Source organism: Acomys minous (genome assembly GCF_964271855.1).
Source record: "Acomys minous genome assembly, chromosome: 10".
NCBI classification, from domain to species: domain Eukaryota; kingdom Metazoa; phylum Chordata; class Mammalia; order Rodentia; family Muridae; genus Acomys; species Acomys minous.
Window position 1 is genome coordinate 52680594 of NC_140491.1, and position 17493 is coordinate 52698086.

The following is a 17493-nucleotide window of genomic DNA, read 5'->3' on the forward strand; positions in this document are numbered from 1 at the left end:
GTAAAACAAAGTTTAGCAATATTGAGTAGTAGAAGGTACCCTACCTTCGTGGGAGTTGGGGATTTTTGTTGTTGTTTGTTTGTTTGTTTGTTTGTTTTTTGGGCTTTTTTGTTTTTTGTTTGTTTTTTGGGTTTTCGAGACAGGGTCTCTGTGTTAGCCTTGGCTGTCCTAGACTCACTTTGTAGACCAGGCTGGCCTCGAACTCACAGCGATCTGCCTGCCTGCCTCTGCCTCCCGAGTGCTGGGATTAAAGGCGTGCGCCACCACGCCTGGCTTGTTTGTTTGTTTTTTAATGTTATTGTTTCATTAGCTTCCCCATGTGGCATTAAGCCCCCAGGACATAGGCACCTCCAACACCCTTAATCTTCTCTTAGGCTCTTCTGCTAAAGAATTTGGCCTTCATGATGACTGGCTGCTTAGGGAACAGCCATTCCCCGGAACTCTGTAGTAACCCGATGAGAGCAATTCCAGTGTCTGCTCACTGCCCAGTGCCTACAGCTTATGTAGGTTGACAGTTGGGCAGAAGCTTTTGTTCCTGTAAGTGATAATGCCTCATACCAACTTTCCAATAGTAAACTGGATGATAGTTGTCGAAGTTGATCTGACAAATGCCTCCAGCATTCCCACAGCCCCCAGGGTACTTGTGGTGCTTGCCGATGCAGCCCTGTGACTGACGCTTATGTGGCTCCAGACTTTCCGGGTCTTCCTCAGTCTAGATGGCATGGCAGCTGTTGAAAGAGGGAGGAACCCACAAAGTCTTGGATTTTGCATTTCTCTTCTTACTTGGACCAAGTGGCGTCAGACAGTATGAAGTCACTAAGAATAATTATCCTCAAGAAAAATGTCATAAAGCAATTAGAAGGCCTGGTTTAGCAGTTGGCAAAGATAGAAGCAGCGTTCAAACCACTTTAGAGAGACTTGCTGTGGGATAGATTTCTTGGTGATGACTGGAAAAGCTCTAAGCCAGAAACCTTTTTTCTAAAGGGCCACATACCAAATGCATGTATCCATTTCTGTTGAAACTACTCAACTGTGCTGTTGTAACCTTTAAAAAAAAAAAAAGTAGTAAGTTGGCAGTGTCCAAATAAAATAACAATAAAAAGCCACAGAATTTAGCTTACAGACTACAGGTTGCCAACCGCTGCCCTAGATTGCTAAAATTCCCATTCCCATGGACAGAATCTTCACAGCAATTCACGAACATTCATATGTGATAGTAATAACATGGCCATGGAGTAGGAAAGGGACAGGTGAGAAGCTCTAGAAAATTGAAAGGGTCTTCTCCTCCCTGTCCATGCTGGGTTCTTAGTTTATGCTATGCAAGTGTATCACAGAACCAAATACATAACCAATAATGGGTAAAACATTTGTAAAGACTCTAGTTTAGCCAGGTGGTGGTGGCGCATCTCCTTAATCCCAGCACTTGGGAGGCAGAGGCAGGCAATCGCTGTGAGTTCGAGGCCAGCCTGGACTACAAAAGCGAGTCCAGGACAGCCAAGGATACAGAGGGGAACCCTGTCTCTAAAAAAAAAAGACTCCAGTTTAAAGGAAAAGAAAAAGGACCAGAGAAGTAGCCCAAGAGTTAAGAGCACTTGTTGCTCTCACAGAGGACCTAGCATCAATTCGCAGCATCCACAGACCACATGGTGACCTACAGCCACTCACATAACTCTAGTTTCAGAGGACCTAATACCCTCTCCTAACTTCTTCATGAACAGGCATGTATTGTGGTGCACACTTTACATGTAGGCAAAACACTACTACACAAATATAATCTAAAAAGAAAAGGGTAACTAAATACTTAATAGCATATACCAAAAGAAAGTAAAAATCATTTGTTTCTTCAATTTACCTTATGTCCTCTTTTTGTTATTTCATTTATAGGTTATTGAATACAATCCTTCTCAGTGTTTGGACTGGTTGGCAGTGCAGACACCCCGAAATAAGCTGGCACACAGCTGGGTCCTCCAGAATATGGAAAATTGGGTCGAGCGATTTCTTTTGGCTCACAATTATCCTAGAGTCAGGACTTGTAAGTCAAATGTTTAAAATTCAGCCAATTGTTAATTGTTCTAATTTTAGGTTGGCTTTATTGATTGTTGGTTCAATTTTTAGGGTTTTGAGTGGTGGGGCTAAACTAATTATAATGCCTTATATAATGTAAATCTCTGAGATGTGTCATAAAAGGCCAGGGTTTTGTTTGTTTACTGTTTGAAAATTGTGACACTGTGAGTATTTTTAAATGTTACTGAAGAAAGTAAAAGATGAGGAAACAGTTTTTTAAAGTAACTCTTGATTCCAGGACAGGCAGAGCTGCATAATGGCGACTTTGTCTTAGAAAACAAAGTAAATCTTGAGAAGGCTAAGATTAAAATGCTAATTAAGACAAATCATGGATGTAATTATAACAGTGAAGTTATACATATTTTTTGTGTACAAGCCATTGGGGTGGCGCACACCTTTAATCCCAGGACAGAGGCAGGCGGATCGACCTGAGTTCGAGGCTAGCCTAGTCTACACTGCGAGTCCAGGACAGCCAAGGCTACACAGAGAAACCCTGTCTCAAAAAACAAAAACAAATAAACAATAACAAAAAATTTCTTAGAAGACATATGGACATGTAGCAAAAAGAGACATTTCACAAGACAGAAAAGTGTTTGTTAATAAACACAATGCATTTACTTTTTTTTATAGTCCAAACAAATGAAAAATCAAAATTTATTTTGGAATTTCTTTAGTCATTGAAATGCTGTTTCCCAGCTCGGAGGGCCTTAAATTGGTGACTAAGCATATCTAGTGTCCAGATGCTGTTTTCTAAGACTGTCCCCAATAAGATAAGATTTTAGGACAGGCAGTAAGCAGAATAAGCTGGTGCTTAAAGTGAAGAAACACTGCTAAATTATGTTGCTATGTCACAGGCACACAGAACACCTCAGAGAACGTCCAGTTGCTAAAGCCACAGCAATTTCAATAAGAAAAATATAATATTCTGTGTTCTAGTCCAAAGTATGAAATAGACTTACAAGTTTATACTGACTCCCAGTACTCTTAGGGTAACTCAACCCCTGTGACTCCAGCTCTGGGAGGCCCTAGGCCCTTGTGTGGCCCCAGCTGGCACTAGGCACCAACTGCTGCATAGACATAAACACAAGCAACGCACAGCCCAACAAGTGAAGATAAAAATCCACAAAGGAGACTACTGAATGGTTTGTGTGTGCTCCCAGGAGGTGGGCCTTTACTCTTGCTTGGTAGGTGCTGAATGATGGAGTTGTGGAGGAGAAGTGAGGAAAGGCAGAAGTAGCATGAGAATGAGGAAACGTGTCTGTCAGGCAAGTGGGCAAGGTTAATATCAAAAGTCCACTTGAAAAATGTACTCCAGACATGTTACAGTCTCTACAATCTTCTTCCCAAGTGCAGAAACAAACAAAAGCACCATGAGGCAAAGCTAGTGAGATCTAAAATATGAAATAAATATTAATTTAAGTAATGTTAATTTGTTAGTTCCTTAATCACAACAATTTAGCATAACAATAATAGATATTAATGGTGGTAGAAACTTGGTGAGTGTTATATGGGACTATGTGTTCTGTCTGAAATCAGAGGTGTCCTTGAGAGGAAAACCTTTTAGTGGCAGGTACCTGTGGACTGACATGATGACTCAGCCCAGAGTGTTGCTTCCCTGTACATACTTTATTTAAACCACAATCCCTTTCAAGTTTGTTAACACTGATGTTCATGATAGTACTGTGGAAAATTAATTCTTTTACATAGTAGTGTAGTGATATTATAATATTATTCTCATAAAAGGCCAAAGCAGTTTGTGCCAAGCTTCTTAAAAAAAAAAAGTGTTCCCTCTCTCAAATTTTTGTAATGCCATTTCAGGGCTTGTATATAACTCATTTATCCACAATATGCATGTCCAGTGACAGTCCTTTTAAACCTGCTCAGTAAGGATTCTGACATGGTGGATGCACCTATAGTCCTGTAGTCTCAATGACTGGAGTAGGGTTATTCTCAAAATACCAGTTGAACAGCTTAGCAAAATCACGGCTCTTTAACTAAACAAAAAAACCTTTAGTTAGGAAACAAGTTTTTAGATGCCATTTTTAAAATATTAGTGAAAACTGAAAAAAAAATTTAAATATTAGGGCATGGATATATTTTAGCACTTTAAATAACATGAAAACTAAAGAACTGATAAAAGCTCTAAAATACCACTAGCAGATAGCTGAATGTTGAGAAATGAAAACTTGAGTCACCAAGTATTAAAGTAGTTAAAGACTTGGCCAAGTCAGTGCAGGCACATTCTGAGTATTAGCATTTCGGAAGCAGAGGCAGGCAGATGTCTGAATTCAAGGCCAGCTTGATCTACATGGTGGCTTCAGGCCAGCCAAAGCTCCATAGTGAGACCTTGTCTCAAAACAAAGCACCACAAAAGCGGCTAGAGAGATGGCTCCGTGTTTAAGAGCACTGCTGGTTCTCCTAGAGTTCCTGAGTTCAGTCCCCAGAGCCCTTGTGGCATGCAGGCATACATGCAGACAGAGCACTCATATATAAATAGGCAAAAAAATTTAAAAGCACTTAGATATATTTTAGCCAGGTGTGGTGGGTTTGTGCCTTTAATCCCAGCACTTGAGAGGCAGAGGCAGGTGGATCTCTAAGCTCAAGGCCAGCCTGGTTTTACAGAATGAGTTCCAGGGCAGCCAGGGCTACAGAGAGAAAACCTTGTCTCGAAAAGCAAAATCTCCTAAAAGTTGAATACTTAGCTCTGTTGCAGTGGAAGTAGAGTTCTTCCACATCTCATAGACCTGGTGTCCAGCTCAGCTCTTAGCTTATACAGATACAGAAAATGGCATGCTGAAGGGGGTTCTCTGAAGGTTTTGGCAAGGAAAAGCGGGCGGACAGTTTTATTGAGGAACAGTTCCCAAAGCAGGAAGGAGCCTTGAAACCAAGTTGACTTAGCAGACTTCCGAAAGGCTTTCCTTCCGTAGTGCGTTTAACCCAGGACTTGACATACCGAAGCCGTGCGCGAAGATGTGGCGACACAGTGCAGCCTGTCTCTCTTCTCAAAACACTGGGAAGGGAGTCTCAAAAGCATTTATTTTTATCTTCATAGCTTAAGTATGTTATGTGGCATTATCTTTAAATTATTACAAAACAATTTATGAAGATGTTTTTAAACTAACACCGAACTAAAGGCTGAAACATTAAATGACTCAATGGTGTCAAGTTCATTTTGGTAGGTGTTTTTGTTCTAAATGCTGAGTTTTCGGTTTTTTGTTTTATTATTAATCAGAAAAAAAATAAATTATAAGGTGGGAAATATTTATATTATGGAAAAAATAAAAAATATAGGTTTGAAAATAGTTCTGATAGCCAGCCAGGGCTTGGGAGATGGAGGAAGAGAACCAGGGGTTCAAGGCTAGTCTGCGTAGCATGAACATCTGTCTCCAAAAAAAGAAAAGCAGTTTCTGTAATGGTGATTATTGTTGCCACCTAAAATACAGTTCTACCTCTATTACCCTGTGGGAATCTTTCTTCTGGACTAAAGGTAAATCAGAAGGATATTTAAAAGGTGTCATGTCCCTTAATTTTTATTCATTTTTATTAATAAAGGGAAGAGTAGTTTTGTGTTTGATAACTGCTCTTCGGTCTACTTAAATCTTACAAGGATCTGACAGTTTTGTTTTACATTTTATAGCTGCAGCTTATCTTCTGGTGTCCCTTATACCAAGCAATTCATTCCGCCAGATGTTCCGGTCAACAAGGTCTTTGCACATCCCAACCCGTGACCTTCCACTCAGTGCAGACACAACAGTAGTCCTACACCAGGTCTACAACGTGCTCCTTGGTTTGCTCTCAAGAGCCAAACTTTATGTTGATGCTGCTGTTCATGGCACTACAAAGCTAGTGCCCTATTTTAGCTTTATGACTTACTGTTTAATTTCCAAAACTGAGAAGCTGATGTTTTCCACATATTTCATGGATTTGTGGAACCTTTTCCAGCCTAAACTTTCTGAGCCAGCAATAGCTACAAATCACAATAAACAGGCTTTGCTTTCATTTTGGTACAATGTGTGTGCTGACTGTCCAGAGAATATCCGCCTTATTGTTCAAAACCCAGTGGTAACCAAGAACATTGCCTTCAATTACATCCTTGCTGACCATGATGATCAGGATGTGGTGCTTTTTAACCGTGGGATGCTGCCTGCCTACTACGGCATTCTGAGGCTCTGCTGTGAGCAATCACCTGCATTCACTCGACAACTAGCTTCTCACCAGAACATCCAGTGGGCCTTTAAGAATCTTACACCACATGCCAGCCAATACCCTGGAGTGAGTACAGTTAATACTTTTTATCTGTTTCCTGATCTTGGTTAGGAATACATTTTTCTTCCATTTAAGAAATGACAAAATAGCCGGGCGTGGTGGCGCATGCCTTTAATCCCAGCACTCGGGAGGCAGAGGCAGGCGGATCGCTGTGAGTTCGAGGCCAGCCTGGTCTACAGAGTGAGTCCAGGATGGCCAAGGCTACATAGAGAAACCCTGTCTCGAAAAACCAAAAAAAAAAAAAAAAAAGGAAAAGAAATGACAAAATATAGAAGAGTCTAACTTTAGTCATTGACCCATTTTTGTCTTTCAGTGCTGGGATTTAGACCCAGACTCATGTTCATGCTACTCATGTGCTTGGCAACTGAGCTACATCCTCCTCTCATCTTTTTTTTTTTTTTCTTAATATATTTTTAAATTTTATTTTATGTGCATGGGTGTTCTGTGTACCAGATACAAGCCTGATGCCTGTCGAGACCAGAAGAGGGGGCAGAGTTCCCTGGTGCTGGAGTCGTAGATGCTTGCAAACTGCCATACGGATTCTGGGAATTAAACCATAGCCATCTCTGCAGCCCCATCTTAAGGACTTGAATATTTGCTTTTGTAAATACTCTCATATAACGCAGCATTAATCTATAAATAACTCATTGTTTTCTTGTGCTGATGTTATTTTGTTTCCACTGGCATATGCCTTTTTAAATATGTGATTTTTTTTTTTTTTAATTTTTTTATTGTTGTCAACTTCTTTGGCAGTGCTAGGGAACAGACTCAGGGCCTTGGCCGTGCTAAGCAAATACTCTAGTGTAAATTTATGTTCTGAAAATACATCTTTAATGTACACCTACTGAAAAGATCAAGACAGCTTTAAGGAGTGTTATTTTTCTAATTAGGTATTTAGGGGCTAACGATATGGGTCCACAGGAACTCCAGCTCCAGGGGATCCAATACCTCTGGTCTCTAAAGGAACCCATACACATATACATACAGAAACACATACGTATATACGTAAATAAAAATAATTTAGACTTTTAATTAGATAGTCATTATCAAGGTCTGCATACTTTGCTAAGGTGTGAGCTGCATGGTATTTTATAGTAGTAGTATTCCATAGTGTTGTTCTTCCCTGTCTTAGATGGAGGATCTGAGCTTACATTCAGTTCTAATCTGGTTCCTTTTTTTTTTTTTCCAGAATATTTCTAAGTTTCATCTTAAATTTTCCCTCTGTGTAATATTATAGTTCTTGCTTTAAATTTGTTACATTTCACTTTTGTTTCTTCCTGTTGTAAACTGTTCTTTATTAGGCTAAACGGCTCTTTGTTGATGGTATAGTGAGTTTAGACTCTCGTACCCAGAAAGAAGAGCATAATTTCTAATTCAGAAAATTAGAATGCTTAGGTTCATTCAGGACCAGGAATTTGAAAGTTAAGGCTAGGAAGTGAAGAGGAAGGCTGAGTGCGTCTGTCATAGGCGGAAGGGTTCATGATGGTATTTACTTTGTTTCTGTCAAGGCTCATGGAAATAACATTTAACTTAGTTTCATAAACCAGCGGTAAGAGTTGGCTAGGTTAAAATGCCTCTCTTTTTGAGTTGCTTTTTCTTCTTGACATCAGTCAGATGTAATCATTCCCCCCCCCCCTTTTTTTTTTTTTTAGAAATCAGCTATTAGGAATTTTCATGAAAATTGTGTTGTAAAATTTTGTCAAGAAAAGCATAAAGCTATACAGTTTAATTCACTAATAAGTATGTTAGAAGCTCAACTTTTACTTCACATTTATATAAGTAAATACATTTGTAAAATCACAGCTAATGCTTTCACTAAATACTATTTCCTATATTTCATCACTAAACATCAGTCTAGAATGCTGTTCTAAATGTTGGTACAAAGGTGTGTCTCAGAAACAATATTGATTCAGGCTTAATTGTAAGTATTCAAAGTCCTTAAGACAAAGCGAGTGGGATGCTAAAAGGTTGAAAGATCACCATTTTGCTCATTGTCTCTTTTAGGCTGTGGAAGAACTGTTTAACTTAATGCAGCTGTTTATAGCTCAGAGGCCAGATATGCGAGAAGAAGAATTAGAAGATATTAAACAGTTTAAGAAAACAACCATAAGCTGTTACTTACGTTGCTTAGATGGCCGCTCTTGTTGGACTACTTTAATAAGGTAAAAAAGATGCTTTGTGATAGTTTCTTCAGTTTGTTTTCCAAGTGAGATGAATATTAGAAGGCACTGTACCAGCTGAGCCACATCTTCAGCCCTCCCTCCAATTTACAAATTTTCTGAGGTTATTGGTGAAACATTTCTGTACTTAGGAAGAATTTTTCCTACTTTAAAGTTTTTTTTTTCTCTTGGTTTGTTTTATATTCGTGTATCTTTTATTAGAATCAGGCCTGAAGGTTGAAAGGGATCTTAATGTATATTGTCTGCTGAAGTTGGATGGTCCTTTCTGTGACAGTGCTTACAGTTGGGTAGTTCCAGTCTAGAGGACCCAGGGAACAGCTTTTGCATCTTAAGATGTGCCTGATTATTAATATCTTTTTTATTTTTATTAGACCTGTATGGCTTTACATGAATTAGCAAAAACAATAGAGCATTATGCAATAAATCGCTCTGAGCTGTAGAATTGACTGTGACTTAGAACTGCTACAAGATACATTCTGTTCTCCTCGCCCATAGAAATAAAGTCCTTCCTAACCGTTGTGTGTGTGCTTTCAAGGTGCTTCATTATAGACTAAGCTAATGGACCCCAGAGAAGAGCGCCTCCCTGTTTGTACCTTCAGTAGTCTACAGAATGAAATAAGCACTTGCCAAATATGTTTAAAGGCACTCTCTTAAATGTTTGGCGTTCAGTTTGAATACATTGTTTTTGCAAGGTTGCAGCTCTTTCCATTAAAGTACTAGAGTAAAAGGGTTGCAGCTGTATCTAACAAAATGAGTTCTGAGCGCAGCAGTAACTTAAGGTTTTCAGGCTTGTTTGTTTGATGCCTTGTGTTGCCCTTTCTTCCAACGCCTGTGGAGTATAGTGTAGTTTACTGTTATGCAGAACCGTTGAGATCGTAACCTTGCTACTTAAAAAGAACCAACAAGATGAAATAGCATTGTTACCTGAAATGTAAGATTATTCTCATCATGCCTTTTTCTTTTCATTGTGGATAAAGAGTGGATTAGACCCCGATAGACACATGTTCTCCAAAGCACATGGCAAGTCTTTACAATTGACTTTTTCTGGCCTAGTATCCCTTAGTATACCCAGGGTACTTAGAAATAGAAATGCTTCTGAGTGCCAACTGATGAGTCAGTAATCTTGAGATTTCAGACTGTTTTAGATTTCAGATTTTAGCTGCTCACTTTTTTTTAAGATTTATTTATTATTATGTATACAATGTTCTGTCTGCATGTACACCTGCAGGCCAGTAGAGGGCACCATTACAGAGGGCTGTGAGCCACCATGTGGCTGTTGGGCATTGAATCAGGAGCTCCGCAACAGCAGTCAGTGCCCTGAGCCTCTGAGCCGTCTCTCCAGCCCCTTTAGATGCTCATTCTATTGTACATTACTAAGAAGTAGCGTACATTCCTGTAATCCCATGGTGGAAAGCTTGAGGCAGGAGGATTGCCACAAAATAGCTAGTCTGAGCTACATAACAAAATCCCTTAAAAATTAAAAACAAGCAATAAATGCAGGCAGTTTCTTTTATTTGAGTAGGAAAGTCAAATCATGTCAGTTTTACTTATGTTTGTCACCACCCAATTGTTTGGTTCCAAAATATTTTCTCTCTTCTTCTAGTGCCTTCAGAATACTATTAGAATCTGATGAAGACAGACTTCTTGTGGTATTTAATCGAGGGTTAATCCTGATGACTGAGGTAACTATTATATTGCCTTTTACTGTGAATGCATCTCATTTGAATACTCGTTCTGAGACTTCCTCCTGCATGTATATAAAGAATTTATACTGAACTGTCTCACAGGTTGAAGGTTTTTAATTACATAGGTTACTCCTTATTTTATATTTAATTTTATTTATTCACTTAGGAAATAAAAATGAAATTTATGTGATTTCCAATTAAGAGTACAGCTACTGACGGGCGTGATGGCGCACGCCTTTAATCCCAGCACTCGGGAGGCAGGGGCGGGCGGATCGCTGTGAGTTTGAGGCCAGCCTGGTCTACAAAGTGAGTCCAGGACAGCCAAGGCTACACAGAGAGACCCTGTCTCGAAAAACCAAAAAAAAAAAAAAAAGAGAGAGAGAGAGAGAGTACAGCTACTTCCCAAAAACTTGCTTATTTGGCGGAATAAAGTCAGCAGGCCCTGAGACAGTGGCACAGGACGGACCTCTGCAGTCATCCTCTCCATGATCCTTAGCTTACCAGGGAGAGGTGGGCTAAAGCCCCCAAAAGTGCATCCTACTCTTTACTCTCATGCTGGAGATAAGCTGATATCTTACACTTGGGAAGCACTGCGTAATTTAAGATGTACCGTTGAGTTTTTAGTTAATAGTGTTAAAGAGTAGAAGCAGAATAAAAAACTACACTTGGAAGAATTTGGACTTTGCAGTAGTAAGTGGGAAACATTCAAATAAATGGTTTTCTGAGCCCAGAGGCAAGGAAGTTTTGGCTCTAATTGAAATGTCTAGTCCTTGCTACGTGCAGCACTAGGCAAAGGAATATAGCAGTTAACAAACAGGCACAATCCTATTCTACCAGTTTACAGCTTAAATATGTACAATATAGCCTTCATATTATGGACTGCCACAGAATCTAGAATTTGGGTTTTGAATAATGTGTAAATAATAAAAAATTGACTTGAGGATTAGAAGAAGGAATGCTTTCTTATACGATGAATAGAATTAAAAATTTAACTAGCTTCGTATAGTTAATCCCTAACTCTGGGAGCTCTTTAGCCCTTTTCAGGCATGCTATATTTTGGCTGTGGCTAAAAGCTCTCTAGTTTACCACTTTGTTTCTACACAGACCCTGAAAAGTTAGCTATCTAATCTTCCCAGTCTTTTGGCCATTGCATGCTTCTAATTTTTAAGGCTTAGAACAGATTGGAATTTTTAGACAGGGTTTCTCTATGGAGACTTGGCTGCCCTGGACCTGCTTTGTAGACCAGGCTAGCCTAGAACTCACAAAGATCCGCTTGCCTCTGCCTCCCAGAGTGCTGGGATTACAAGTATGCACCACCGTGCCTGGTCAGAATTGGAGTTTTTGTAAAATATGATTAAATTAGTTATTTCTAGACACTAAAATATTTATATAAAGTATAGCTCAAGGTAAGGACTGTACCCTTATTTTAAAAGGACTGGAGTCTAAGGAAACGGTTCAGTCAAAGTACTGCTCTGCAAGCATGAGGAACTGATTCCTCCCTCCCACGTAAGAAACCAGGCAGTCACACCTTAACCCCAGCACTGGGGAGGTGGAGACAATTCGCTATTTAGCCAGTGTAGCTGAACAGAGAAGCATCAGGTTCAGTAAGAAACTTTGCCAAAAATAAAATACAAGTACAGGGCTGTGAGGATGCTCAGATGGTGAAGGTGCTTCCCACAGCCCTGACACTCTGGATTCAATCACTAAGGACAGTGGAGAGAGAAAGCCATGCTCTGCAGATTGTCCTCCACCCGGCACCCACACGTGCATACACACACAGACACGCAGATACAAAAGTGCTTTCTTTATGAACGTGGAGAACGATTGAGGATAACACTCAACATGCACCGCCTGCCATGCACCTACACATACTTGGACCACACATACAAAGTCGCTGAATGGGAAATCTAACTTAGAAAACAAGTAACATTTACTTAGTATACATATGTATACCCATAGACTTTTCTTCAGAAGATAAGGATTTTATTTGTGTATAAAGTAAAAAAGGTTTTAAAATTTGTATTCTCTGAATCAATTGTAGTCTTTCAACACATTGCATATGATGTATCATGAAGCTACAGCTTGCCATGTGACTGGAGACTTAGTAGAACTTCTGTCAATAGTCCTTTCTGTTTTGAAGTCTACACGCCCATATCTTCAGAGAAAAGGTTTGGTCATTTTTGCTGTTTATTTCTTCACCATTTTTCTGTCATTTAAGAGAGGGTTTTTTTGGGGTTTGTTTTTCAAATGAGAGGTCTCAGAAAAGTGTCTTCTTAGTTTCTGTTGTAATGGTTCCTGCACTAGTTAGTGTTCATCATTATCTCATAATGGAAAGGGCACTGTTATCTGTTGTAGTTAACCCTACTTGAAAACAATAGGCAAGCATTGTGTAAGATTTGGGAGATTAAAAACACTTCCACACAGAGTAATAACTTGGATTTTTTTTTTTTAACCCTCATAGCTCAGATTGGGTCATTTTTAATTTCAGTAGAAATAAGTATAAAAATATTTCTTAATGCTGGGCATGGTAGCACACACCTTTAATCCCAGCACTCAGGGAGGCAGGGGTAGGCAAATCTCTGTGTTTGAGGCCAACCTGGTCTACAAAGCGAGTCCAGGACAGCCAGTGCTCTTTTTTTTTTTTTTTTTTTTTTTTTGGTTTTTCGAGACAGGGTTTCTCTGTGTAGCCTTGGCCATCCTGGACTCACTTTGTAGACCAGGCTGGCCTCGAACTCACAGCGATCCACCTGCCTCTCCCTCCCGAGTGCTGGGATTAAAGGCGTGCGCCACCACCGCCCAGCTCAGCCAGTGCTCTTTTACACAGAGAAACCCTATATTGAGGGGAAAAACATTCTTAATATCCTTGTCTATGAACACTGAACTTTATGCTTCCAGAAAGTACAAAATATCACTCCCTTAAATGCCACCTGCAGTCTTGGTAACTTGAAAAGCTGAGGATCCCTTGAGCTTCAGAATTTAACACAAACTTGGAGAAGATCACATGACTTCATCTTTTTAAAAATGAAAATAATTGTCACAAAACTAAGTACCTCAGGAAGTCTAGCATGTTTAGGGGGGTTGACATGGACTAGTGGATAAAAAGTACTTTCCACCCAATCCTGATGAATTAGAAAAGGAAAAAAGAGCTGGGCAGTGGTGGGACACACCTTTAATCCCAGCACTTGGGAGGCAGAGGAAGGTGGATCACTTTGAGTTCAAGGCCAGCCTGGTCTACAAAGCGAGTCCAGGACAGCCAGGGTTGTTACACAGAGCTACCCTGTTTCGAAAAACAAAAAAAATCTGATTTCTGAAACCCACAAAAACGGTAAAAGGAGAGAACCAATTCCACAAAAATGTCCCTTGACTCTTTCACACTTTCATGGGGCATGTGTAAAATGTCTTCCAGTCCCTTACCACCCCTCGCTATGTGTACATAAATGGTAGTAATTTATTTTTAATAGAGAAGATGTGGGGCCTAGAGAGATGATTCAGCGGTGAAGAGCACTGACAGCTCTTCCAGAGGTCCTGAGTTTAATTCCCAGCAACCACATGGTGGCTCACAACCATCTGTAATGAGATCTGATGCCCTTTTTTGGACTCGCGGCAATACATGCAGGCAGAATACTATATACATAATAAATCTTTTAAAAAAGAAAAGATGTAACATGTTTAGCACGCCCCTATTATCTTCACTGTCAGGATGACATAGGAGAAGTGAAAGTTCCATGTCAGGCTGGGCTATATATATAGCAAGACCCGGGTTGTACGTATGTGTGTGTGTATACACACACACACACACACACACGCTTAGCTTTCACCAAACATTTTAAAATGTAATTAATTTGAGATTCTTGGTGTTAGTATCACAACAGAAGAAGAAAAACTATGAGAAATTGTGATCATTCAAAAGCCCATTTACATATGTTTTTATATTTGCAGATGTGAAGCAAGCATTAATCCAGTGGCAGGAAAGAATTGAATTTGCCCATAAACTTCTAACCCTTCTTAATTCCTATAGCCCTCCAGAGCTAAGAAATGCTTGTATAGGTAAGTTACTTAAAAAATAAAAACTGCAGACAAATATTTCTGGGTTTGTTTGGGTTTTTTTTTGTTTTTTGTTTTTTTGTTGTTGTTGTTTGGTTTTTTTGTTTTTTGTTTGTTTTTTTGGGTTTTTTTTTTTTTTTGCTTGTTTGGCTTGTTTTGGTTTTGTAGGTTGTGATGTTAGATTTATAGTGTTGGGAAAACAACAATGTGTAATGGCACAGAGATTAATAGGTCCCAAGAAAAACAAGTTGTGTCCTAATGTGCTAGTGTTAATGTGTTTGTGTGCAGAGCATATGGAGACTCTTCCAGTTGTCTGTAGGTTTCCTGTAACTCTAATATTCTGATTCTATATGAAAATGGTAGAATTATGTCAGTATTTACAAAGTGGACTCAAATTGTAAAGGATGAAGTTATTTCCTTCACTGGGTCATTGGTCTTAAAAACATTACTCAGTAACTTTTTATATACTCTTACATTTGTAATGCCTTTGTGACTGTGTACTTACTTATAGAGTGATAATGTATAGCTGTTAAAAGAATCATCATTCTAAATAGAGAGTGAAGATTTTACTGCCTTCAGCACCACTTGAAGTAGTGAGCATTATAGACTACTGGCTATTAGTAATCTCTCAAAATAGCCTAAACAACTAGTTGCCCATCATGAGGTTTAATCTTCTGTATTTAATGGGTGAGAATCAGCCCAGCCAACATCATACAACTTTAATAGTGGATTGTAGACTATCAGGTATCTCTCACACCCAAGCTGTTAAGATGGACTTTATGAAGATAAATCATCATGGTACATTGCTATTTAACTAGACTGTGTCCACAAGGAGGCAAGGAAAATGGAGAGAATAGTGATGGTGTTTTTAGTTTTTGTTCTAAGTGATGGCGCTCTGCTGTGGCTATCACATCTCTTGGGCCAGAGTTAGGTGTCAGGTAATCTCTCCCTACATTAGGAGCGCAGACAGTTTGTAGTACTCATCAGGATTTTTGAGTTCAAAAGTAGTGGGTAAATCTAACCCGGTGTTTTAATACTCAAATTGTTTTAATTTTCAGATGTCCTCAAGGAACTTGTCCTTTTGAGCCCCCATGATTTTCTTCATACTCTGGTTCCCTTCCTCCAGCACAACCATTGTACTTACCATCACAGCAATATTCCAAGTATGTATTCACTTAGCGTCATACTTGAATATGGTTAGCATGTAATCATTCTGCGCACTGACGCTTGGAGATTTATCTTTTCCATTTATTCTTACTGTACACTTTTAATGTCTTAGTGTCTCTTGGACCTTATTTCCCTTGTCGAGAAAATATCAAGCTAATAGGAGGGAAAAGCAATATTCGGCCTCCGCGCCCTGAACTCAATATGTGCCTCTTGCCCACAATGGTGGAAACCAGTAAGGTATGTTGGGATGCCAGGAGAACCGCATTCCTATAGTACAAGGTAATCGTGAGGTTTGCCTGCCCTGGCGGTTGACTCCAGTAGATAATGTGAACGTTTATGAAGGCTAATATTTGATTCATTTGGACTTTTTCCTTTAAGTGCTCTGAAATGTTGATTGATATTTGCAAAATCAACAGTAAGCACTAGTTGTTAAGATTTTTTTCTTCTTCTAAAACAATAGCTCAATAGTAAACCTTAGTTTGTTACTAGGCTACAGTGTAGCTGTGTCCTGCACCTAAATCTACAAAGCTAAGTTAGGTACTTGAAATGTTTTCAGTCTGGCCATATAATCAAGACCTCTTTTACTGTCCCTATAATCATATTCTTCTTAACCGACCCATAATGTCACTGACTGACAGACATATCATCTGGTTCCTGTTCTCTAATGCTTATTCTAAAATAGTGCCAATTCTAAACCAGAGACAAGCTGTGGCAACACAAGACAACTTACCTTAGTTTTAATGTTTTTTAAAAAAGCCTTTTCCCCTTCAGCTTCCTTTACCCACACCTTCATTCACACTCTCTTTTGCTTACTACCTTTGGAACTTAAGTATATTTGAGCAGTTCTCCTAGGATAAAATATTAAAAATAATTAACATTATAGTTACCCTTACAGAAATAGCCTCAAATCTTTCAAAAATCAAACATAACTCATTCTTCTTGATGATATGTTTATAGAGCTAAAGTGTCACATGCTAAAATCTCAGTAATTTTACTCTATTAAAGTATATAGAAATGATGGGTAATTATAATTGATAGCATTTGCACACTGAAAATAAACCTAGGGCAATTATGATCTTAATAACACTAGAAATTTGGAATTTAAAACTAGATTCTTATAGAACTTAAAGATTTAATTAGCTTTTTACTTAGTCTTATTACATTTGCACAAAATATGCTCTTTATTATACAATTTAAGTGCAACCATTTTATCATCTTTAACCTTCAGGGCAAAGATGACGTTTATGATCGTATGCTGCTAGACTACTTCTTTTCTTATCATCAGTTCATCCATCTATTATGCCGAGTTGCAATCAACTGTGAAAAATTTACTGAAACATTAGTTAAGCTGAGTAAGTATAAAAGATGAGCAGTAAACTCCACTGAATTATTTTAAGCCCCTAGCCATTCAGGAAGGGGAAAAATATATGACAATCCCTTTAATTTTTCTTTTTTTAAAGTGAATGTTTAAAAATATTAATTAGTATTCTTGGGAATATTTTACTTTTTATTAAGAAAACACCAACTTACTGGTTTCCATTGACTAGTTCTGCCCAGAGTTTTCGCTGGCCTTTGAAGGAGTGTGGAGCAGGGCTGGTCAGTGCTTTGTACACGGTGGCCTAAGTCCACCATCATCACAACAGAATTACAAACAGATCTGCCTTGCTTAGGGGAACGCCTAGAGATAGACTTCCCTGGCCCTTATCTCAGGGTGAGTTCAGATCTTTAGTGCCGGCTGTCCTCTGGAGCTGGTGGTGCCAGGAAAGCAGAGTGGGCTGGGCAGTGTGAAGCAGAGGTGCACATGTGAGTAACTAGGAGGTAAGTCTCATGAACCAAGAAGACAGATGTAAAGGAGCAGAGCTATCACAAGCCCTTCAGGGTCTTACGTGGGCAGAAAGTCTAATATCTCTCTCCAAGGTCAGCACTACAAGTTCTGAGGCTCTGTGTGTCTCGCCTTCTAATGTTATCAGGGATGGGCCAGGTTCCTCTCTGTTTCTATAGTTTGATTTCAAGGTGTGTGGGGAGTGATACTTTTGAAACTACTTAGATCAAGAAATAGACTGTTAGCCTGCCCCAGAAGTGCTCCT

The 17493-nt window shown here is 39.1% G+C and overlaps 1 protein-coding gene across 7 annotated transcripts in view; it reads left to right on the plus strand.

Moving 5' to 3' along the window:
• Positions 1-17493, plus strand: part of USP34 (ubiquitin specific peptidase 34) — a 176598-nt gene that overhangs the window by 146064 nt on the left and 13041 nt on the right. For 6 of the 7 annotated variants that reach the window (XM_084798362.1, XM_084798363.1, XM_084798360.1 and 3 more), the window contains 9 exons: positions 1885-2032; positions 5702-6336; positions 8335-8492; positions 10114-10192; positions 12237-12363; positions 14135-14242; positions 15298-15402; positions 15519-15643; positions 16635-16758. In XM_084798362.1, coding sequence (XP_084654488.1) covers positions 1885-2032; positions 5702-6336; positions 8335-8492; positions 10114-10192; positions 12237-12363; positions 14135-14242; positions 15298-15402; positions 15519-15643; positions 16635-16758 — 1609 coding nt within the window. The remainder of the gene's footprint in view (positions 1-1884; positions 2033-5701; positions 6337-8334; positions 8493-10113; positions 10193-12236; positions 12364-14134; positions 14243-15297; positions 15403-15518; positions 15644-16634; positions 16759-17493) is intronic. The other variant, XM_084798361.1, reaches the window with a different exon arrangement.